General features: G+C 45.1%; 1 protein-coding gene across 2 annotated transcripts; it reads right to left on the bottom strand.

The window, feature by feature from the left end:
- Window positions 1-245: 245 nt before the first annotated feature.
- Window positions 246-25287, bottom strand: LOC6591510 (homeotic protein Sex combs reduced). 2 transcript variants are annotated; one of them, XM_026995397.1, is made up of 3 exons: window positions 25243-25287; window positions 16120-17147; window positions 246-734 (listed from the first exon to the last, which is right to left on the bottom strand). In XM_026995397.1, the coding sequence occupies exons 2-3, from the start codon at window positions 17096-17098 to the stop codon at window positions 427-429; spliced, it is 1287 nt and encodes a 428-aa protein (XP_026851198.1). In that variant the 5' UTR covers window positions 17099-17147; window positions 25243-25287; the 3' UTR covers window positions 246-426. The 2 variants fall into 2 exon arrangements, with proteins under 2 accessions (XP_026851198.1, XP_026851197.1); XM_026995396.1 differs by lacking the exon at window positions 25243-25287 and adding an exon at window positions 23238-23920.
- Between the last annotated feature and the right edge of the window lie 322 nt (window positions 25288-25609).

The following is a 25609-nucleotide window of genomic DNA, read 5'->3' as shown; positions in this document are numbered from 1 at the left end:
TTCCAGATCCAGGTCCAGCTCCGGATCGGGCTCACAGTCCGATTCCAGCAGCTGTTCCATCATCTGCGGATGACGATTGTGCTCCTCCTGCTCCGCCTGCTGCTGCCTGATGATAACCTGAGATCAGAACTCTTGCGGATACTTGAGGCAATCGGCATTGGAGTTGCTGGCAGCGGATGAGAAGAGCGAATTGGGACCGTTGCCGGTACTATTGCTGCCTCCACCGCCGCCTGTCACACCCGCACCACCACCACCAACGACACCACTACCTCCACCACCATTACCATTACCGCCAAGGGACACAGCATCCTGCGGCCCCTGCGACTGATAGCTACCGGCCACACTGGCCGCCGCCGCCGCCGTCTGATATGGTTCCTGATACAACTGATTGAGTCTCTAACCAGTACCCGAAAAGTGCCACGCGTCCTATGCGCTCAGATGCGCAAACTGTGACGGATGGATATCGAACTGATGGTAGGGATGGCCATAGGGACCCATATGGTAGGGCACGATGTTCATCGAGGCCATCTTGTGCTCCTTCTTCCACTTCATGCGCCGGTTCTGGAACCAGATCTTGATCTGGCGCTCGGTCAGGCAGAGGGCATGGGCGATCTCGATGCGTCGCCGGCGTGTCAGGTAGCGATTAAAATGGAATTCCTTCTCCAGTTCCAGTGTTTGATAGCGGGTGTATGAGGTCCGTTGTCGTTTCGTCTCGCCATTGGCATTCACAGTACCTACAGGAGAAGACAGAACAAAGAGAGATATTTTTGTTAGTTGGAGCAAGAAAATGTTTCTTAAATTAAGAGTTTTCTTATAGAATATACTTAAAATATCTATTTCATTGTCATTTCCCTTCTAAGACTTGTTTTGTTGCACTCCTACCAATATTTGTAGGCGTTTCTAGGCAATCCTCAAACGTTCAAGTGGACAAGACCCCATCCATACCCCCTTGAAGCTCCAGGCAGTTAATTTTCTCATTTATTTTGTGATTTTCTGCAACGTTGCGCATTTCATTTCATTTCATAAATATGACGTGTCAAACTGCAATTTGCTTGGCACCCGAAAAAACAGACCAAAACCAAACCAAAAGCCCAGAAACTTTTGTATTGCCAAGGCGAAGGAGGAGTTCGTTCTGGCCAAGGTAGGTATCACCCCCTAGACAGATGTTTGTCGCTTGCCCCCCACCCTCTTATTTTGTATCTTTTATATTCATGGCAAGATAATGACAATTTCCCGTTCATTGTGAGTCGCCCCCGAAAAAACTTTTCTGTCATCTGTATTGGGCCTCCGACTGGCGAGGCAGCGAGGGCGTTGGAAACGCGTCGTTCATAATGAGGGGGCGTGCTGTGGCAAAGTAGACTTTTAAAAGCCATTTACCGTGGCGTGTTATTATGGCCAAGTCCAAGTCAATTGGCCCGCCCGCCCGCCTCGTATTCGCTGCCAAAGAGCCAAAGCCAAAAGAGTTGCCAGAGACAATAGGCATGGGCATGGGCATGGGCACGAGCATGGGCCAATGCCTTCTGCAATAGATATTGTATCTCTAGTATTTATATCTGTGAAATGTGTGGCAGTCAGTCAATGTGATAGACGGCAACCGCTGGCTCTTCTATGTGTGGCTCTCTGTGTGTTCTCCAATCCCTATCTGTTGTACGGGGGGGGGGATTTAATTCTACGTTTCACTGATTTTATATGGGTCATGGCCCATTCGCTAAATGGGAATTAGTTATTGGATAAGATAAAGCAAAAGTTTTGCTGTTACAAGTTGTAACAGTATCTTTTTGTAAATATCGATGTAAAATTTAGTTTCCCTAAACTTTTTCCGACTTTTAAAAATGTTTAAAATGTGCCACACACAAGCTGTTGCTATCCCCCTCTTTCTGTCTTTTTTGGTGGCTGTCTGCTGTCTCATTTTCGTGGTCTTCGATGTGACGTTGGCGGAAGAGATGTCAGGGGCACATCAATCAGCGTGGAAAATCTAAATGGAATTTCCGATTAAAGTTGAAATTAATTACCGCTCATTTAATTAAAGTGAATTTGAGTGTGGCAAATGCTCCTCCAAGCACACAGATACACCAGCTTGAAGCATGTGTACACACAATATATGTATGTATGGGTGTGTGCTTGTGGAAGCGCTAACATCAAAAGCTCTTTTCACATCCCTGGCTCGCTCTCTGGCTCTCTGGCTGCCACATCCTGAATGGGTGCCAAACTAATGACCAAGTAAACAGCCGGCAGACAGTAACCAGACAACCGGCCATCGGCTTCATCAGTCATGCGGATCAGCAGAGCGAGAGAGGGACAGACAGAGACAGAGACAGAAACAGACAGATATGGGGAGTGAAAGGGATGGCCACAAATTGAATTGCAGTAATCCGAGACCCAACCAAACTCTTGACCCAGTGCAGCTCCTTTTTTGTCTGGGCAGAACTGTCAGTCAGGTTATCAAATTTGATTGTGCAACTAATATTTCTAGTTTGCCATTAGACCCAAACTTTGACCCCCACCCCTCTCCAAAAAAAACTTGGCAGACGGCTCTCGCTCAGAGGGTCAGACTGATGCATGATGTGCAGACATTTTTGAGTGTTTTCTTGTGACTATTTCATAAGCTCGGCTCTGACCTTGCCCAGGGACCCAGAACCAAATCAATAAACAGACAGCACTGCTCTTCCTGGTATTCTTATGTTCTCCATTTTTGCTGTTGGCAAATCATGTGAGTGCCTGCTGGCTGGCTGGCTGTGGCTATGGCTGTGGCAGAGACAACAAAGAGACATGCTGAACACTTGCACTGCCATCGACCATTTACAATTGTCAAATGTTGCTGTCATATGTTGCAATTTGTTTACAACACTACTATGCCCCCAAAAGTGGGAAGAAGGAGGGGGAGACACAGCAGCAACAGCATTGCCAAATGTATCTCAGAGATGCTGGGTTGGAGGGGAGTTTTGAGAATAAAGGTATCTCTACTATAAAAAAAGAGCCAGAAAGTCTTCTAGATAGATCTCCTTTTGAAGAGCTAAAGTTCCCTTGAATTCTTAGCTAATTCTGCAACATATCTGTGTTCTTCTCTCTTATTATGTCTTCATTGCCCATCATCTCCCTCTGGGGAAGATCTCAGCATCATTCAGCCTAATACCCACTCAAATTCAGTTTGATTTCCGACTAAAGATCAACACACATCCGCAACCCGTTGAGTGTCAGCACTGTGGTCGTAGTCTTCCCAATCTTCGGCGTCAGTCTCTTTTTCTTTTGGTTAACTACATCGCGAGTAAGTAGCGCATCGCTGTCGTCATGGCCAGGCGCAAAAGCCTCCCGAATGAGTTGACAGGGCAGCCACAGAAACGGCACCTGGCATGTCATATCACTCCACATGCTTATATCTTATATCAGAGGGGGGACTGGTCGAGAGCCGAGAGAGCGAGAGAGATCCCGGGAGGAAGGAAGGCCTCTTGACAGCGCCAATGAGCGAACATTCGAAGCGTTTTACAAGTTTGTTCCCATTTCCCTGCCACCTCTCAATGGGACGTGGATGTGGCTGCTACGTCTGGGCATTTGTGAAATACTATATAGACATATTGGATATATACATTCACATATTTCCGAGACAGAACGCCCCAAGAATGAAGAATTCGCTTGTGTGTGACTTTTTGTTTGTTTGGATGTGTCTTTTGCTTTGTCATGTACTCTTTCTGGTCGGGTTTTGGGATTGTTTGAATATGATGTTTGTTCAAAATATAATTTTATTTGAAAGCTTAAATACGAGGGCTGTTCAATAAGTCCGTGACAAAGGCATCTATTAGGTGATTCCTGTCAAACTTTGTTTTACAACCATTGATAAACAACTCTGGGAACTCTACTCCAACCAATTTGAATGGTAAAATAGTGATTTGCCGAAAGGCCTGGACGCCTACATGAGTTCTCGTCTGTATAAACCTTAAACAAGAGCTAAAAACTACATCTTTCATTCTCAAATTAAACCAGAACTAAAGAGTATTCAAACTTCTACTTTTCGGTATGATTTTCTCACTTGTTGGTCGCTTTTTCATTTGCATTTCATGTAAGATGACGTCAAGTGCTTGTGGCTCGACCAGCGGCTGACAGCCGCTTAACATATCAGTTGATATTTGAAATATTTTGGTGCATCCTCAGCCATCTCCCAGCCACGGGGATTGCATGCAAAAGATCTGTTTCAGAATTTATTAAGTGACGATCGACGGGTCGGTCCAGCTTCGACAGCATTCAGGGTTCTGCAATTCAAATTGCCATTGTCTTTGGGCCTGTGTTCCCCCAATGTTTTTGGTCTTTATCTCTTTGCATACTGGCTGGAAGATCGGGTCTGTGATTGACACGAGATTAGCATACGCAGAGACTCCTCTCAGCTCAGCTCAGAGGGCAGGTTCAAAGTTAAGCAGAAAACCTTTGGCGTAGGTCAGACACACAGTCGCTGGGCCCAGGCCGAGGCCTGAAGTTTAATTGTATTTTTTTGTTGTGGCGCAAATAGACGGCAACAAAAAAGATACTTGCGGCTTGTCACAAACACTTGTAGCAGTCATTTGTCAACGGACCGGCGTCTGGTCAGCGGAGGTAGGAATAAAAATAAAAAACATACATACAGCCCCAACAACAACTGAACATCGTCATCGTAATCAGCAACGTGTGCGGCACGGCACGGCACCAGAGACTCGAGCGACTCCCAGCACCTGGGATCTCATCTGGCGGCCTCAGTTTTGATCTTATCCCAGCAAAAAAACATCTCTGAACTTGTTGTATTTCTTACAGGGAATCGCGACAAACCAACTCCAAAGTGTCCAATGAGTCAGGGCAGGTTCGTGCTCCGAAGGAAAGTTCATAAATCAACGCACTTCCGATTGGACATCCAACGGAGATCCAGTGTGCAGTGGCTACTTAATGAGTCGTTTAACCAAAAACCATTATCAATGTCAAAATTCCACTCCAAGATCATTACTCATAAGATGAGGGTTGGTCTGTGGAGGGTTACAGATAGTTTTGGTAGAAATTTGTCACAAATTGAACTAATTAACTCGGCACATCTCTGGCTGTATCTGGGGTTTTATTCCCAAAACAGTTTGCACGACTTTTAGTATTAAGATTCCCTCAAAACAGTTCCATAAATAAATCAGACGGAGAGAGAATGGGAATGGGAATGGTATGGTATGGTATGGAGAGAGAGAGAGATGATGCCACGCTTGAGGTCGTTTGGAAGAAATAAATCTTGAACCATGAGAAGCGATCGGAATGGCATGGGCATGGGGATGAGTATAGGAATGGAGGATGGGCATGGGCATGGGCATGGGCATGGGCGAGGAGTCAAAAGGGCCGCCACACGGGTCGTCAGGGACATGTGCAGCCCGCGCGGGTTAATTTCTTTCGGAAAAAGAAAATTAATCAAATATGTGCCTCAGTCTCAGTGCTATCTTGAGCATGTATCGCTTCGCTCTTTCTCTTTCTCTCAGTTGCATTCCTTAGGTGATAAATGATGATGCCGTGGTGTTTCCAGACTCTTTGTGTGTTGTGTGTGTTTTATTTTTGGGGCCATGCGACAAATGATGTGACATTTGTGATAATGAAAGTGTTACCCCTCTCCCCCTCTGGCACGCGCTAATAATACTCTCGGACAACAGGTGTTTTTGGGGTTCTATCGATGTCCACACACCATTAAAGTGCTATTAAATCGTAGTTACAACTACTGTCTGCCCCCGCCACTGGCACTGTCACTGGCCGTTGTCTGGGCTACATTTGTCACAGGAGCAGCATGGGAAAGTGGGAATGGAAATGGTAGCGGAGCTGCTCGGATCATTAATCACAATTCAAATAAAGGAAACGATGCAGTCAGGAGGGGAAGATGTTGGTCAAGTTGGTGACGGGGTCTGGTGGGGGGGGCATCATCATAAAAAATGGCAAGAATATTAAAAACACTCCACGAAAATGGGATGCAGCCAATTTCTGGAGCATCCATGCCCCTCCCCAAACCACGATTTTGGGGTTCGTTCTTTTTGTTTTGGGTGCGAATTGTGCGTGGCCTTGTCCTCCCACTCCCCCCACTCTCCCCACTCTCTCTCTCTTTCTCTCTCAGGTTTTTTTCGGGGGCATTCGCGTGGCTGCCTTTTGGTTTTCGTGAAAAATGGAAATTATGTCAAGAAGTAAATTGATTATTTCGCTTTAAAGCATTTTTCAATTTATATTCCGTGTTTGTTGTCAACACGAAACACCATTCGGTGTTTCGTCAGTTCCCGACAATTCTTTTCCTTCGAGTGTTCTTTCGAATGGAGAGCCACTCAAGTGAAATGACATCATGTGGCACGAAGCTCGGCAACAGCTGATGCGGTCTGTTGGCAAATTAAACGATCTGAGCCCTGTAGTAGGTACAGGAATGAGTGGAGAGGGGACGGGGACGGGGGCTCTGAGGATGCCATCCATGGTCGAAGGCATATGGTAGAGCATATGGTTTCCGGTTTGGCAATGGAAAATGAGGATTGAGGCTTTAAGGAATGGAAAAATGTATATTAAATTGTGATAATTATTTGCTTTCTCTTTTACACCATCTCTCATTGAAATTCTCCTTGAATTACTCCGCTGAAACAACCAATCACCACAATTAAAAGTCCCATTTTGCCACCTTCAAAATCAACCTGTTGATTGGTTATACCACCGCTTAAGTGCTTTTTGGGGGATTAGGCGAAAGGCAAACGCCCTCAGGAGACACGTGACACCGCCCCCGACCTAACGCCAAAGCCAGGCAGTAGCAAATTCAACCCTTAGAGAGTCATTCCACCACTCGGAGGAGTTTCACAATAATTGTTTTCAATTCGAAACAGTTGCCAGAAGCACAACAACCCAACCCCACCCCACTCTCGCCCATCCTTCAATCCTCAATCCTCGCTCTCGGTGTTGCCTGAATAATGAGCTGAATAACAAATTATGCCGCTGTTTCTGTTTGTGTATTGTGTTGAAAATATAATAAATGAATTATCTGCATAATTAATGAGCTTTTAATTTTTAATGGCGCGTCGCAGGCTCCCAGGGTCCCCAGAAATGAAATGGGAATCCAAACAGAATGTTTGTTCTGAAGAACATCACCAGAGAGAGGGGTGAGGAGAGGAGTCGTGGTGAGGTGAGGAGACCGTGACCGCGACCGCGACCGAGACCGAGACATTGGTCAGCAGCGGCTGTGAGGTGGTTATCAGGGAACGCGTATCTTTTAGATACAATTTTAATGTGACTTCTTGCAAATTATTTATGCGCGCATTTTCGCTCAGATAATTATCGTTTATCTCTGATTTAAAGAGAGGAGAGGACTCTCCTCCACCCCTAAGATGATGATGATGCTGCTGTCTTTAGAGCTGTGTATGTATTGTATGTATGCTCTGTATTCATGCGTGTCTGTGTGTATGCCTGTTCATGTTCGAATCCAAAATGACTACCTCAGTTAATTATGGGGCTCCCGAGTAGGGAGCAAGCGAGCGTCGCGCATGCGCACATAAATTAGCAGAGCATCCAAGCAGTGGAAGGAAAACCTGTTTTTGAATCGCTCGCCCTTGGTCCCCCCCCCGTGTAAAGACCGCATAAACAGACACCCAGCCGCTGCCACTGCCACTACCACCTCGCTCTCGCTCTGGCTCTCTTTTGGTGTGGAGATACCCTGCACCGTTGCACCCATTTTTAATGAGTGTCCTGTCGTCTGCAGTTGAATGAACGCGCTACAAAATGCGGCGTTGTCGTTTGTCTGGCTTCTGGAGTTCGTTCTCTCTCTTCTTTTTCCTGCTACCATGATTAACTGCTCGAGGTCTTTGACTGGCGCTGATGATGACCACGACCACGACTGCGACTGCGACCAGGACCAAATCAGCCAGAACCCAGGCCCAGACCCGCGACCAGACTCTGTAATCAATCAAAGGCACGTTGAAGAATCTGGGCTCTTTTTTTTTTGCTCCTGCCTGGCTTTTGATTCACTCGCGTCGCACTCATTGACTTTCCATTAATAATTTCCTTTGTAAATTGCATCCTGTGGCAATTGTTGTAATTGTGATGAATTCTTTATTAATGCAAAAGTCGTGGAGCGCGGGGCAGATAATGCGAGTGGGGCACGGGCTACTGTCAATGGCGTTAGGTTCAATTATCTGCCATAATTCTTTGTGGAAGACATAGTGCCTGGTGCCTCAATTCATTTGCGATCCATCAGATTGCCTGAAAGCAATTTGCATTCGAATACTGTCAGTCCCCCTCCGCCTTCGATCAGAAGTCTTTAATTTGTTAGTGGATGCGATTTTGATGATGCATTTAAAGGCAATTATCTCGATTACATAAATCAGATGCAAGAGCATAGATCGTTTTATAATCAATAAAGTAAACACAGCACGAGTCGCGAACAAGTGCTCTACTTAAGCCATTAACCGCTCTATTTTAAGGGCAATTAATCATTCCGCTAACAGTATTCAAATCATAGCCTAATAGAGCTGTACGAATCCACTGAAATTACTCTTATAGGTAATACATTTTTCTTACTCTGAAATCATTTGCATTTCATTATATATTTTTAGCGATATGGATATTTATAAGCTGCCCAAAAAATAATCAAAAATTTGTCTACCTCGTGGATGGTGCCTCGTAAATGCTGTTTCAACCCACAGCCCCGAGTTGAACAACTATTTCTACACATTTAATTAAATGGAAATACAAAATACACAGCCAGCCGGGCACAGCAATCAAAATTAACTTGAAATTTAACTTAAAGAAAAAAACGCCACGAAAATAAGCTTCGTTTTTAGAAAACAAAAGTATTCAACATGGCTGCGCCCGCTCTCAGAGCCAACAACATGTCAGAGAAGATGTGAACACGTTGAAAAAAACGAGGAAAAAAATAAAAATAAAATTAAAAAAGCCCCAAACGACTCAGAGACTCGGAGGCTGAGGCTGAGGCTGGGGTCTCTCTGGAACTCTGAAGCTCTGAGGTGATGAAGATGAAGATGGTGAAGTGAAGTCAGGGCGCGGAACAAGTTTCTCAAAAACTTGCTACAAAGGTGTCTTTAAAAATCTTTTAATTTCGACTCTCGCGCGTATAGGAAATGTGCAAATTTGCTGTCGTCAGTGCTGGCTGGTGGGGAGAGACTCCATTCGAACTGGAGCTGCGACTGGGATTGGGACTGGAACTGGGACTGGGCAACAGGGAGACTGGGAGACTGGGAGACTGGGAGCTCGAGGTAACCGCCCGCCTTTTAATGAACCGCGAAGTGCAGCGAAATGTTGTGAAATGTATTGGTGTCTGGCGTATCTGTGTGAGTGGAAAGTAAAGCATGAGTCCACGAGGCAGAGTCGGACTAAAAGTTGAAGTCGCTCTGGGCCCAAGGGCAGAACGTTGCCAACAAATTGCAATTGTTGCCATTGCATTCGAGCTGTCACTGCAGAAGGCAGGACACAGAGAGGTACGACACGGAGGAGGAGTGGGATCTGACCCTTGAACCGCAGTGCTTTTAGCACGCCATAAACAGGAAGAGGGCACAGAGGGAACAGAGCAAAAAAGGTTACAAAATATGGCCAGGAAAAGCCAAGTGGAAGTGGCAGACATTTAAATCGAATTGGCTTGAGGTGGCGGGCCACTCGGTTTTAATCTGCGAAATGTAAGACGGTACTGCACGTAGCCAGCACCCAGCCAGCAGATACATATGTATCTGCCAGATAGACACACACACACACACACACGACAAGCCCTGGCCACGCGTGTAACTCAATTTTCAATGGAGGTGGCAGCCCCAGCCGAGCACACGTTCCACAATCCTCCTTCTGATTCCGGGACCAGGTCGCCCCGCCGTGGGTTTGTCTACTCAGCCAAATAGTTTTGCCGCCTGCATTAATAATTCACAATTTCATCTGGAATTGTATGCGATTTGTGATGGTTTTCGTTTAACTTGGTTTTCGTTTGTTTGCCCCAGCACACAGCTCCAAGGTCTATGGCTCTCTCTGGGTTCCATAGCCTGTTGCTGGTTTTGTCAGTGGATTCAGGCACAGTGGACAGTACCCCACTGTCCAAGAGAGACTTGAATTGGGGTAACAAAGTATTAAAGGTGAGATCCAGACTGTATTTAAGACAGAAATTCATTGGGAAAGTAAAGATATTGAAGCTCCAAAGCCAGTCTAAGAACATCGTGTCTTTGGTATAACATTCCAAGGGATTTTCAAAAGCCTAAGACATATTTTCGGTACGATCCCACGGATTCTTCTTGCATCCTTTCCTGCCCCAATTTATAGCCACTTTCGTACCACTGTGCGCACAGTGCGCTTATCGCCATTGCGTCACTTCATTTCATTTTGGTTAATGCGAAAAGAGATTAATATTCTATGCGTATCTCAGCGCAAAGGCGGCTAAAGAAAAAGGGGGAAAAACGGTAACAGGCTGGAATCCAAGAGTGGACTCCGAGTCGGACCTGCTTCAGGATCTGTGTGGCAGCCTGGCGGTGTGGCTGCCCCAACTCAAACAATCTGCAGATGTGCGCCAATTTGCGACTGAATTTGATAAATTCGCACTGCAGCGCTGCCGTGACACTCAGTTGGATTTATGGCTCGCACTTTTTCACCATTCAAATCGCAATTACTTTGCTTTATTCGCAATTTAATTTTCTCCCTCCCCCGCTCCCCCTCCGCGAGAGTATCTGAAAGATACGGCGCACTCAGCTTGATCTGTTTGCTCTCTAAACAATTGGAATGGAGAAAGAGTAAACAACATTTTGGATGCTTCCAAGTCCATTAGAATGTCGTTTCAGAGTGAAATGATTCTATTGCAGTCTGTATGTAGTCTTCCTCCTCCTACTTTGAATCGTATCGGAATAATGAATGTATCTGTAGCTGTATCGTATCGTATCTGTATCTGCATCTGTAGCTGTATCTGCGGGCGTTTCTGCAGCGGATGCCGCTGCGTTTGCATCTATCAGCGCTGGCACATCATCAGTCATTAGTGGCGCCATTGTTGGCTCTTTAAATATTGTTGTCTTTGTATCTTGTGAGTGGCCTCCATTGTTAGTGTCTCGTTCTACCATCCTCATCCTCATACTCTTCCTCCTGGCCTTTCTTTCTTGTTCAGCTTTTATGCGCTTTTATTAACTTTGGCCAAAATGTGGCCGACTGCCACTTGAAGGCAGCCATCAATGGGCCACAATGTGTTTTCTTTTTGGTTTTGGGGCATAAACAATCCTCTGGGCTCTTTGGAGCGGACCAGCTCTTCAATCATCTTTTTTTAAAAGCCTTTTTCTTCACTTCACTCTCTTGCCAAGTTGATTTGTGCTATACGATGAGTGATATTTTTAAATCAGACAATGCTTATCCCGCGGATAAAGGCTATATTTAGAACTGCACTATCGTTGACCTACAAACAAAAGGAAATTCTCTCTACGATTGTGTGTGGGGTGTGCTGTGTGTGTGGGGAATGTCTTTCCTTTCTAGCCTGCCTAATGAGCTCATGATTTCATAGGCAAATTTCCCTCTTTCACTCTTGAGTGCCCCTATCTTTCTTCAACGAACTGAAGAATGAATTTCAATTCAAGCAAAGTGACGATTCGTTTAGCAGCGACATCTCTGAATGAGAGAATTAGTTTCATTAAGAACAATCACTAGGCATTCGCCGACTCGCTGACTGATGGTTGCCAAAATTTACTGGTGGGATACCCTGAAAAATCGCTAATAATAGGGCTCCGACTCCTGCTCTGGGGCTTGAACCCATCATCGTCTTTGCGGTGGTGCAGTAAAATTAATTTATGTTCTACTGCACTTTCAGCACCTTGCGCTGCATCCCATACCCCATACCCATTTTGCATTCACCACTCGGTGGGCATTTTAAAAATGATTTTTGGGTTAGAAGCTCCCCTGGAAGGAGGCTGGGGGTACGACCAAATATAATAACAATCATTATGATTAAACGTAGCTATTTGAAAAGTCGTGTTCCAAGTTAATGAAAATGTAATTGAGCAACGAATGCCGCGCGCGTTTTTCCTGCACTGTGGCTGTGGCTCTGTCTCTCTGGCTGTGGCTCTGGGTCTGGGTCTGGGTCTTGGCCGCTGTCCTGGGGTCTCCATCTCCCTTTCTGGGTAGTGCCTGCCTGGTGTCTGGCGTTGCTGCAAAACAGCATGGCGGATCGAGGCAAGATCGAGAGCAGGAGCTGCTGCCAGCATAGACGAGTAGCGGGGACAGTGCAACAACAGCAGGTCCACCAAGCAGACACCAACACCCCAGACCCAGACCCAGACCCAGACCCAAGTCCCCGTCCAGGCTGAGGCAGAGGCTGAGGCTGAGGCTGGGGCTGAAACATTCTCTGTGGTTGGGTTGCCTTGCAGCAGCCGTCGCGTATCTTGTATCTGGCATTCAACTCGTTTGCAAACTATTAATTTTGTGTAACATCCTGGCATCTGCAGAGCCACAGCCACAGCCGCAGCCAGAGCCCAGAGAGCCTTCGGGTTGAACGGCACGACAGAGAGCAGCAGACCAAAAACCAAAGCCTGATCCGAAAGGTATTTGTAATTTAGATTTCGAAAATAGACTGGATTTTATAATGGTTTATGTATTAGATATTTGTTTTAGGGGGGGTTTCATTTAAGCACAACTTTCCTGAAGAGTTTTTCTCTACGTGCTGGAAGATAGATTGGCTTCTGTTTCATTAATCATTATATGTTCTGCATTTAGCCTAATTTCCCCTTGATCGAAGAGGCGTTTGAAGCCCATTCCAATGCCTTGCGAAATTGCCAAATAAATGCTGTATTAAAATTAAATAAATAAATAGCCCACTAATTGGGGTGCGGCCTGCATTCGCTGCAAAAATTCAACAAATTGTCAACAAATTTTGTGGTTTATGCGGGAATGCCACACAGAAGAGGATGGGTCTAATAAGCATTTGACATTTTCGTAAGTGATGTCTGCCAGTCATCAGGTTGTATCTACATATATATCTATCTATCTATCGTATATTTGTATCTGCTTTGGTGCATCTTTTGATGATCTGCTTGGAGCAGTGCCAGCTTTGGTCTTGTCAATTAGAGAATGCCTTTTCGAATGCCAAACAAACTTCACAAGACTGCATGCGATATTAACTAAACATGGATCTATATATACCATGTATGCTCGTACCCCCAGCACTATGTACAGTGTACACCCATAAGTATTGGCCGAGCATTTAGCCAGAAGCTGTGTTTTTTTTTTGTCTTGGGAGAAAAGTGTTTCGCAGAATTCTGGTTCTCGTTTTTTGTGTTCCTGTCGATATCTCTCTGAAAGATGGCGTTTTGGGGCATGGGGGTTTTTTCTTCTTACACATTTTAAAATGGTTGCCACAGTAACAACTTGACGTGATTATATGCAATCAGCGTCGTGCCCCCGTCCCATCGCTGGCCGCTTCTTCCCGCTTCCCTGAGCAACATGCACTTCAAATTTGCATAATTGTTAACATGATGTTGTAGCCTCTGCCTCTCTACTGTTGCTGTTATTTTTACTGGACTTTAATCAGCGAATGTTCGGGCCAGGCCCCACCCTTTGCCTTTTGCCGCTGCCATACCCCAGATTGCCCTTTATTATTGGTATTAGAGCTGCTTGGCACCTGCAACAACGTGTTTTTTTCTTCTTATTTTTAATAGCGATTCTTAGTTTGGCAGCAGCAATTATAACTCGAAATCCAACACATGCCACCACAGGCACTTCTAATAAAGACATTTGCTGACGAAACGAAAATTGAGTTGTGTGGCAGGTACGATAAAAAGTGGCAAAGCCTAATTGCCACAAACACACAAGGCTATTGACTCCTCCGGGTAGGAGGTGCGGCCACCATTAGGGGCAAAAGTCCACAAACAAGAACGAAGCCCAACCCCAAAGCCCAAGTATATCAATGTATCTCTAAGTAAGAGACTGTTGGCTGACACACACTCGCAACTAATTGGCAGTATCTCAGATGGGTTATAGTTATATGTATCTTAAAGATTCATGTACAAAATGTAGCTATAGATGGCTGCTTTTCATATTACCCTCAACAGAATATGATTAAGAAAGTAATTAAATCTCGTCGATGCATGAAAACTCAAGGGAAAACGGAACCAGAAAAAAGGCCAGCGCCAGACAGAGAGATGCAAAAAGAGCAGATGAAAAGATACATTTGAGAGAAGATCGCTGAGGAGATCTGCCTGCCTTCCTCATTTCATTCATTCATTCATTCGTTCCCTCCAGAAGTTCATGTTCTTCATTAGCCCTCCTTTTTGCTCAGCCATCAATTTGTACTGTGTGCCTCTCCACTTGCTGCAATTTGCATAACAGATACAGATACAGATACAGACACTCTGTGCTGTTGTTGCCTCTGCTGCCATGAGTTACAGATACATAAATAATAACAATGTGCCCCATTGATTGGAACCGCACATGAAACGAGTTTTCCACACACACAAATCGAAATGGAAAATCAGCCAAAGTTTACTTCAGTTGTTAATCAATATGTATCTGTATCTGTATCTGTGACTGGTTGTTGCTGACTGACTGACTGACTGACTGTCGATTTATAAGTGCAGTGCAGTTCATGTGGCATTTCAACGTCTCTTTAATTGGCTGACATGTTGTGATTTTGGCTTGTCAAGAGCTGGAGCCCGTCCCTGGGGCGCAATATGGCCAATGGAAAATTGCAATTTTCCAAAGCAGGCAATTATCGATGGTTTGAAGGAGGAAAAAGCCCACACATTTGGACGGATACTTGAGCAGGGAAATCACCTACTTTTATAAGAAATTGTTGAAGGAACTTTTCCTTTTTGCATGCTCATATTTTTGTGGCTTTTTGGGTTCTCCTTCGCCCGACGCAACATTTGATAGATGATAGGCTTGGGCCTTCCCAAAGAATAGTTCCCAGAAGCCAGAGTAAAATGATTAATATAAATAAATATGACTGCACAGAAAAATTTAATTATTTTTAGTTGTCGCTGAAATAATAAACGAGCTGCAAGCAAAATTCCACTCTGCTAGATCCAAGCAAATGTCAAACAATTTGCAATCCAATTAATCTCGTGGATACCCCTCCTGCAGTACCTGCCACAAAGATCGAGCCCCCTCCTGTAGCACCTGCCCCAAAACGATGAAGAATCTTCTGCTGCGGTCAATAATTTGATTATGCCTGGGACCCCAATTGCGGCTCCGTTCGTGTTGTGAGAGGCTCTCCATCAATGGGTCATGAGAGGTGGCCAAAAAGGGAATCAATTTGACGATGAGGAATAGCGCTAGGCGTCGGAGGTAACCGACAGGCAGCTGTGGCACATGGAGAAAAATCGGTATGGGCTCCATTGATACGATGAAAAATCGCTCAACAATTTTTCCGTTCACAAATTTTCCAGCCCAAAAAATTTCCAATGAACATTTTTTGTTCGTTAAATTTAAATATAAACCGAGTGGAGTGCTGAGATTTATATCAGGTCTACACTATCTGTCTCTGTATCTGTATCTGCAGATGTATCTGTATCTGTATCTGTATCTGGATCTGTGTGTGTCGGTTTTATGAGTTATTGTGGGAGTCAGTCCCAGTCTTAGCTGCGGGTAGCCCGGGCCTGTTCTACGATGGATCGCCTCCCCCATTTGTTTACAATTTTCACGCGCTACGATTTTCGCGGTCGAGTTTTTCACGCAGCGCTCCCACCACCTCCAGCTCTCCATCTGAAGAGGCGGATTGTGGGAGAGAGAGTGTAAGTGTGAGGGAATGCGTTGCTGCCGAGAGTATTGTTTATGTATTTTGACAAGATGCCCCGCGCGCACAGTTTGCCAGACAATTTGGTGGCAAGCAGCATGCCGGTAGCCACGATTGTTATGTTCCTCACTTGCAACATTTCGGCTGGCAAATGAGTGAGGCAGAGGCACATCGAAATCCGTAATGAATGGGTTTTGATGGGGCAGCGATTGAGCTCAAAATGAAATGGCATTCAATGGGTTGTCAGTGGGTGGGTAATAATCCTCAAGCGATGATTCAGCTTCAGATTCATACATTTTTCCAGAGAAATATACTCGTGTATAATTTAATGAATCCACTAATTAATAATCAATGATCTTGCTACCCTTCCTTTGCCCCGATTCCCTCTTTCAATACGTATGTAAATCCAATTCAATACTCACTCTGTCCGAGATGCACTCTCTTCATCCATGGATAGATCTGTGGCGGATTCTTCTTTCCATTGCCGCTGTTCTGGCTGCTGCCCGCCTCGTTGCCGCTGTCGCTCTCCGAATCGGAGTCGCCGCCGCCAGGACTGTGCATCGGGACATTGACCACGCCCGGGACACCACCCACGCCCACACCACTGCCACCGCCGCCCACTGGGCCGACCCCAGCACCGCTGTGGTTGTTGTTGAGACTGACGGCAGCGGCAGCGGCCGCTAGGCTGCCACCCAGCACCCCCTTGTTGAGGGATCGTGCCACACTCTCCACCACGGAGCTGGGCGAGAGCTTCGGGGAGATGTCGCGCGTGGAGAGGTCCTGCGGGCTGGCCAATGATTGGTTGTTGTTGTTGTTGCTGCTGTTATTGTTGTTGTTGCTGCCACCACCCCCTCCGCCGCCACCACTGCCGCCCGGTGTGGTTGGATCATTGGCGTACTTGCAGCTGATGTTCGTCTGCTGCTGCTGCTGTTGCTGCTGTTGCGGGAGTTGCTGCTGCGCGAGTTGTTGCTGCTGCTGTGCCGCCACTGCCGCCGCGGCATGGGCATGTTGCTGCTGCTGCTGTTGTTGTTGCTGCTGCTGCTGCTGTTGCAACAACAGACGCTGCGGCTGCAGCTGTGTGTAGTCCACCATATCCGGATTGCCCTGTCCGCCGTATGCCGCCGCCTGGTTGGCGTAGTGCGCCTGCGGCGTGTTCGGATACAGGTTGGGCGTGTACGCTGCCGCCGCTGGAAAATAGTCGTTGGCTCCGGGCGTGGCTGCCCCAGAATTCCCGGGCCCACCGTTGGTGCCCCCACCGCCTGGCACGGCGGCACCGTTGCTGCTGCCCGCACTGGCATTGGCGCCCGGATGACTCTGCTGGGGATTCATCTGCTGGGGATAGCAGGAGGCCAGCGAGTTGACAAACTGGTACGAGGACATGGCAAAGCAATCGGGATCCATTCTGTAGCCAGTCTTTGTGTCGCTCGGTCGTCTAGGAATCGATTAGTATCTGCAAGAGAGAGAGAGGGAGAGAAGAGTGGTAATCCCATTAGTTATGGATGCAGGAAGATGTGTGCGGTAGGTGTTGGATAAGAACCTCTGCCTTTTTTAAGTATAAGATCTCATTTGGTGATGGGTAATGCATAATATTTGCATAATCAAGAAGAAAGATTAGTGAAAGATCCTTCCCGAGAAGTTTGCCCATTCCAAAGATCATGTAGATCCTTCCTCTTCCGTTCCCTACAGGTATCCCAATCAAATGGCATTCAAACCACTGTGCCCTGGCCTCGTCCCTGGAGTCCGTTGATTGGTTCCTCCCCCAAAGTGTTGTGCGGCCGTTAATAATTTCACTGGCTTTCGTTTGGCTTCTACTTGGTTATTATTATTATTATTATAACTTTTAGAACGGTAAAGAATCGGGTTTCACGTCCCAGAGAGAGAGAGAGAGAGAGAGTTCACTGCCTAAGCATGCAATTTAACCAAGAACCAAGGCACAGGCACCGCACTGCATCGGAGTGGAGTGGAGTGGATATATATTTATATATATACAACAAGTATTGGGAGTTTGGGTTTTGTGGAATGCCTGGACCGCCCACTCCTCTGGACACACTTTGCGGCACAAAAAACTTTTGCTGGAGCTGCACTTGTCCGGGGCCCAGGCCAGGCATCGCCCCAACCATCGCACAGAACCAGTGCCAGTGCCAGTGCCAGTGTTTGTTCAATGGAGGAAAAACTTGTATTCCTTTTGGAGTCGAGTCGCTGGAGATAGCAAACAAAAGCAATGACCGAGGCACAACCTCTCTGCCTCTCTGCCACTTCTGCTGTTCCCTTCTACTTCTGCTGCAGGAGGAGGAAGCCATAGCCATCCAGGCTGAAAATCGCCTGAAAGCCGAAAAAGTGCAAAACGCAATGGCAAAAGAGGCCAAGCCAAGCGAGGCCGATGCACATGAACATGGCCAAAATAAGATAGAGAGAGAGCAGAACTTTGGCCAAAAACAATGCAACGAACTCTGCCACTTCCATGCCCCGCTGTATCCCTGTATCCCTTTTTTTGTGTGCCTTGAAACCAATAATTTTGATTCAGTGGGCAATTTAACCCTTTAGCATGTTGGCCAAATGAAAGGAGCCCAATGTTGGGCTTAAATTAAAACGCCGTACGAGAGGTCTCAGTCCCCCCCCTCCACTACCCCTCTCAAGATAAAAACTGAAATGGCCAAGAAGACACGAGCAGCACAGCACTGGGCAAATGCTCAGGCACTGGACAGAGATTTATTTGATGAGCAGCAGCGTTCTACAAAACAGAACAGAACGTGGCCAAGGAAATACTTGTACTTATTGTAAGCTGCTAGCCTTCAGCAGGGTATCTCCCTCCCACTTCCAGTCCCACTCCACTCCCCCCTCCCCCGCCCATACGATTACAGACTTTAACGGTGGTTACCCCTTAAAGAAAACCCTCGCCGATTCGATTTGGCAATATGAGAATTATAGTTGTAGGTACAAGCGCCAATGTTTAGGCCCGAACACAAGGCCGAAAATCAACGAAGAAAATTATAGGATCAACATTTGACTCCGACTTTGAACGTTGAACCTTTGACTGGCAGATATTTGTACAATCCGTACGGACGGGGTCGGATCGATTTGGTGGCAAATGGGAATGGAAGCGATGAAAATTGATTAAGTGGAGAGATCCCAAAAGATTCACAGTAATCAATCGATGAACGAATGATGGCAGATAGTTAACGTAGCTGAGAGATCTTTAAGTGGAGGTTAAATTGATATCTGAAGATTGTATAACTCTCTGCTCCGCTCTGCTCTGCTCTGCTCTGCCCATTCCTCAGCATTTTTCAGTCGGAAAACAAACGTAAGGCGGCTGCTTCCGTTGATTTTTCTGATCACTTAAGGGCAAATTAAAAATTCAGTAAAATTCGGAGACGGGGCTCATAAATTATACCACGAATTTTTCGAAAATTGTTTTCCAAATAGTTGAGGCGACAAGCGGTTCAATTGGTGTTAATTAAATCCATGAATAATAAAAACGCAAAGCGAATTTGCGGGCACCCGAAAAGAGCCAAAGATACACAGAGGGAGAGACACACAGATACAGATACATCTCTTGCAGTGAGAGACGGGGGGCAGAGGGACTGCCGCCAGACATTGTCTTAGATTGGCGATCGTCGGTCCATGTCATAAGAAAGCCATAAATTATGGCAATTCTTTCGGGGCCCCGGCGACATTTTGGTTTCGAGACGAGGGAGCGAACAAGCCCGGTTTTTCCTTTTGTCCCGAACCAGGGTTCCATCCATCCATCCATCCACTCCTCTATTGTATAAACAATTTTTAATATGCCTTCAAATGGGGAGTGAAATTTCTTTTTTTTTCTCGATACTTAAACCGCAGAACGAATTTCCTTTCCCCGGTCCGGTCCCCGGTGGCGGTCGCAGCATTTTCCGTTTCACATTGCTGCCGCAGGTAAGAGAGCGGACGGATCTCGAAAGGAAAGTGAGGCAAGGTAATACTCGTATAAAATAAACAGCAATTGAGTTGCACATGCGTCTGTTTGGTCCGCCGTGAGCGCAATAAATCAATTTGGGGGCAACTTCGAAGGCGACAGCTGAAAAGGGTTTTTCATGAAAAATACCGCAAGACATTGACAGGGTTCTCGTTTCAGAGAGAGAGGTCGAGGAGTGTTTGACTTTTGTACGTTTCAGGGGGGTTGAGGCTGAGGCTGGGCATATGCGTAATTAAGATGATTAACTTTTGCATAATCGATAATTAAAGCGGTTTTTTTTAAGGGGTTTGTTGGGATTTGTATATAGGATTGGTGGTACCCTGTCCATATGTATCTTTCTCCCTGCTGTAGATGGTTTTGCATATATATCTCCCTCTGTATTATTCTAGGTCTAGTTTGGGTATGTTATGGAAGGAAATGCATAGATTTGGGGTTACTAAAGAAGGCTATAATAAATGCAGCTTTGATATCTTCAATGTACTGTATAGGGTACTATTTCCTACAAAATACACATACACACAAATATACATTTATAAAAGTATATCTCTACCTGAAAATGGAATAGAGTTGACTATTAAAGGGAAAATACAATAAAGACACAGAAAATAAACCATTCATTAAAATTAATTGTCTAAATATACCTGTGGAACTCACTGCACCAAATCTAACCTGTTTTTTCGTTTATAAACAACTATTCTTCGTCAAAGACTAGTCAAAACTATCATAAGTTTTATATTCCAAACTAGCCCCCAGTCCAGGTCCAGTGCTGCTTAGGAACCCAACCACCTAATGACAAAACTGTCATCCATTTCTAACCACTCCATCATCATCACGTATGTCATCGGCTCAGGAGAGTCCGCCGCCACCATCTTAATTATGAAATGAAGTGAGGAAAACCACCCAAAGCAGTTATTTCTTTTACAAATGTCGCCTAGGCCGTCGCCGCCGCTGTCGTCACCATTACAGATATTTTTTGTATGTAAACAGGGAACCAGGGAACCAGGGAACCATGGACCAGGGAACCCTCCTGCACCCATCATAAATCATAATTTTTAATATTTTGTTGTCAACCGACATGGGCGTAGCTCGTGTACATGTAAACATGCGCCGCATCTAAAACTAGGGTCTTCTCAGTCACAGGCCAGCCCACGGTACGCACAGATCGTTGGAATAAAAAACACAGAAGAGAACTCTACACAAACGGAACAAAAAGATGAATAAAGGTATTTGCGCACGCGCAGTCACACTCATTGGGCTGGCTGCTGGCTGTCTCTTTTGCACTTCCCAAACTGAACCATAACTGAACCAGATGTTAGACAGAGACAGAGAGAGAGAGAGAGACTGTGTCTGTGGACCCATTAAAAACTCATAAAAATTTGTAAGCACCTCATAAAAATAGTCATAAATATTATTCCTCCTCATCTTTTTTGTCTTTTTTTTTGTTTTTGTTTTTGAAGTGGGCCTCTCATGCTGTCTCTTTCTGTTGTGGCAACCCTCGTCACAGTTTTCAGTTCTGCGGTTTGTTTGTTTGTCTGTCGCTCCTCATAATTTTTATGAGTGTTCTTTCAATTGTTTTCCAAACTCAAAGCCAATCATCCGACGATCCTCACACTGCAAGCGGCCATTTCTGCGATAATTTATGGTGTGTTATGTAATGGTTGTTGGTCAGAGATATATGTATTATCAGAGTGGTCGTTATCCTGGACCTGGTCAAGGACAACTCAATTGTGTAATATTTTATGGTTTTTGGCTACTGTTTTTAGGGGCAGATTATTGTCGTTTAAGTGTAGTTGGGTTCAGATTCTGACAGCGGGGAGTAATTAATGGAGTGTGGACAGCGAAGAGACCTCAAGGATAACTATTTCAGAAGTCTTGATCGATGTAGTAGATGTTTCAATTGATTGACTTAAAGATCCCGAAAAGGTATTCCTGAACCATGAAGTTCTTCAGGAATATTCTTTAATCAAAGCTTGCATGCAAGGACAACCCTCAAGGGTCTACTTCTTTCTTGACTTTTGCTCCTTTCAACAACCTTCAAAGTGTCCCAGCACTTATTGTACACATTCTGTTTCTGGCATCTCCCCTTCAAAATACTTAGATCAACGACTCTTTGCAGCTCTGAGAAGTTTGCGTGTTTGCGATTTTGATTTATAAATATGAATAAGTCACGATGAAATATCATCGGGACAGAGGCAGAGGGATACGATGGACTCGTATGATGAATGTCTCCTCCAGGCGCAGGCCAAACGCGGAACAGAATGATAATGGGCATAAATAACGAGTGCCACAATGCAGAAGACACTCGAACTTTGGACATACCAGTCGGCCTCCTCCTCATATGGCCAATTAGCCTGATGGAAAACTGGGAGTGGGACAGAGAGAATGGGTCCGGGTCTGGGTCTGGGTCTGGTTATGGGACTGCAAACTGTCTCTCTGTTGTGCCCACATTATGCAATCGTGGCAGCCACTCTTTGATCTTGGCCCACCCCTGGCGACGGGTGAGGGCGAGGGCTAGGCAAATGAAAGTGACCTACATCAAGTGGAATTTCTTCCATTCAGTCCACATATGTATCCCCGGCATACACTCTCTCGAGTGCCCATGCAGGGACTCCTCTGTCTAGGGAACAGGAGCAGTCGGTCGGTCATTGGTGCAGCTACTCGGTATCTGGTATCTCGGTTCCAGGCCAGTGCGTCGTCTGGACGTCTTTAATATAATTTCGGTTTCGCTGCTTCGCAGTCGGTCGCCCCATGGAGTCTTGGCCAGCATGACTCCGCTGTCCCGGGGACAGGGGCCCAGACCTATGTCTTGGTTGCTTCATCCCTACACACATACAATATACAATCTGTATGTATTACGAGGGGTACGTTTGTATATAGGGATGAGTACATAGGGTTATATGGTCAGATTAGCCTCTCTCTATATTCGCTGCTTGTTAGGCATTTTTCATTCGCTGTGACATTTCGCCTTTGTGCCTCTTAATTATTTCGAAAGCGGCTGCATTTCGTTTTAATGAAGTGAAAATTCTTGGCGCTGATACCGCACACGCAACCCAATGAAAAATTACTAAACACACAACGAAAGACCAGAAACCAAACCCGAAAATAAAAGGGAATAAGTAGCAGGAAAATGTAGGCGAGAGACCAAATGGAAATTTTGTGGGGCTTGGTTTTTGAGACAATGATATTTATTGATTTAGAAAAAAGAGGACAAAAATACAGAAAAAGCTACTGAAATTTGGATTTAAGAAAGAGGAAAATTGTCCATAAAGTGCGCAAGAAATATGTGGAAAAATAAATTACTTGTATCCGAATAAAATAAAAGAATACATACAAATCAAAAACAAATTCAAATGCGGAGTAAACGTAGCTTTAATTTGATCTCAGAGTTTCAAATGGTTTATGTATCTTCAAAAATAAATCGATGAAACGGTGCAACTGATTAACACAACAAAAAAATTGCACAAATAAAAAAAAACCTTAATTAAAACAAATGAAAAGATCCTTTTCTAAAGTAAACAAACGTTTAAAATGGGATGAAATGCCTCTAATGAATACATTCATTGTATCCCCCCTTTAACTCGCTCTACTCACAATTTCAGTTAGCCGTCGGCGTTCGGCATTCACCAGATAGCAAGTGAATTCTTCGAATATTCACTTCACTCGATCACTGAATCACTGAATACACTTTGTATTTGTATTGAGAGTTGTTTTCATTCGACTGCGGATCGTCTAATGACCTCAGAGCACTGGAGGATGGATTAAAGGAAGAGTTTTGGTCTGGGATTCGCAAGAGTTAATCCGTTTGCATCCTGCTGGCAAATGGGTTTACGAGTGTCCCTTAGCTTTACCTGCACTTGTCACAGGAATGTTTTGGATGGCTTTTAGCCGTAATTGGCCGCAGATTTGAACGGTTTTTATTGCACACACCACACACACAATACACGCGGAGACAATTTGTCACAGACGCCGGCCGGGGCAGATGAGGCCCATTAGAAGAGGCGAACGCGATAAGTATCTGCGAGATGGCTAAAGTATCTGCGAGAATTTCACGCCGAATTTATGATTATCCATCAGCGCGAATGCGAATGCCTCTCAGACGTCATCGATGAGCGCACTGACACTGAAAACACTCTGCTGCCCATCCATCATGTATCTAAGTGTATCTTTGTATCGTTGTATCTTTTGTGTGTGCAAGTACAAGTTTCTGTGCAGCTTTGTATCCAAGTGGACATCGGTGTGTCGGATTGTATTAAAGGTTGTTCCGTGTGTTCGATATTCCGGTGCTCGATGTATCCGCGGCTACGTGCTCGAAGCGTCTCACTTCGAATGCTCGGGCATCATTCAAATATCCGAGCATCAATAAAAAACACTCACACACTCATTCACTCGCTCGCTCACGCGCAGCCCCCCATCCCCTCCCCCCACCCAATGTCGACCCATCCAATTGTATCTGCGAGTACGAGCAAGTAGGGCTATAGCCACATCCAAGTGCATTCATCAAGCACTCACTCGCGTAAAAAAAGAAGAGCCAAACACACGAAATTCGAACACAAGTGAGTGCGAGCGAGCAGGCAACACTGTGTGTGTCACTTGCCATCTCCCTTGCACCTTCTGCGTGCATGCATGCCGCGCTCTACCTTTGCGGACGCGGAGAACATTTTCGTATCAACCGCCAAACCAGAAATTCGTAGCCGCAAAGGCTGTGTGCGTGCTTGTGTGTGTGCCTGTCTGTGAGTTCGAAAGAGCGGGAGTTCGAATAATGGATTCTCTCCGCATTTCGGTCAAAGTTCTTATTGCTCTCACGGACACTGTCCGTGTGCATTTCAGTCTCACGTACATGAGAGATCGTCAGGCGGGAGTTCGAAAAATTTCTTCACTCGGAATTCTTATTACGCTCTCACGTACACTGTCCGTGTGAGATCGATTCCTTAAAACCTTTAACAAAAACATTCGAAATTCGATGTTTGGGATATCTCTGAGCGCATTGCCGTAAGCTGAGTTTTGGCTAAGAATTTAGGGGGGCCGAAGAACGACGGGGTAAAAAACCAACTATTTGACGACGGTGTAAAAAACAAACTATTTGGATGTGCTCTAAGCTGAAAACAAGCGATTTTAATCTTTAAAAACACAGCGATTTAAAATATAAAATACTCCACATTAAAGTAAATTCTGAGCTTATTTTTCAATGACTTCAGATATCAACACCAAACTTATGTGTACAGAGAATGCTGCTACACACCTTACACCTCCTACACCTGCGGTTTCAACATTTTTTTCTGCCAAATGTAAGATTTCTAGAATATAAGAATGAAGGCAATAAATGCTGCGATTTTTTGACAGTTGAGCTTTTATGAAAAACTTCTAGTAGGTGGAAAATTATAACAAACTGTTGCAGATGTTCCTCGCAGTTTTGATAGGACTATTTGTTAATTTTGAGGAAGAATTTCCGATGATTTTGACTCTGAGATACTGATGATAGTATAAGGATTGTTACCACATTCCTGTCAGAGCTTACAGTTTGTTTAAACTGTCTTTGGCATTACTAAAAACGTTTGTACTTGTGGCATATCCCATATTCCAGTTTATATTTTCTTACCTATAAATGGACGAATTTGAAATCCAATCGCAGGTTACCTATCTGCTTTGAAGAATCCGTTTTATATCTGCCTTCACACTTCACTAGATATTTCTTAATATTTTCATATAAATTGTATTTGCTTTTAGCACCGCACCGCACTTTTAATCCAAATTATTTTGAGTTGCTTGGGGGATTGTTTTCACTTTAGAATTTTTGGTAGAACTGGGACATCTTTTAATGGGGAGAGCTGGCTCCCTTTTAGAGGAACTATCTTGTAGATTTATCCGCTATAAGCTTATCGAGGGGACCATGACCATTGCACCTTGGTTCCGATTTGCCGACGCCTAAAAGCCGTCCTTTCCATGGGATACAAGACTCCAAGTTT

This window comes from Drosophila persimilis, unplaced genomic scaffold (genome assembly GCF_003286085.1).
Source record: "Drosophila persimilis strain 14011-0111.01,24,50 unplaced genomic scaffold, DperRS2 tig00000000-arrow-pilon, whole genome shotgun sequence".
NCBI lineage: Eukaryota > Metazoa > Arthropoda > Insecta > Diptera > Drosophilidae > Drosophila > Drosophila persimilis.
Note: the sequence above shows the minus strand (reverse complement) of the source record. Positions and strands in the feature narration are given on the sequence as shown.

Coding starts and splice junctions, on each gene's coding strand:
- LOC6591510 (XM_026995397.1), bottom strand. CDS start 17,098: ATGGATCCCGATTGCTTTGCCATGTCCTCGTACCAGTTTGTCAACTCG. Junction 735..16,119: donor GAGAGTGCATCTCGGACAGA/GTGAGTATTGAA, acceptor CTTCTCCTGTAG/GTACTGTGAATGCCAATGGC.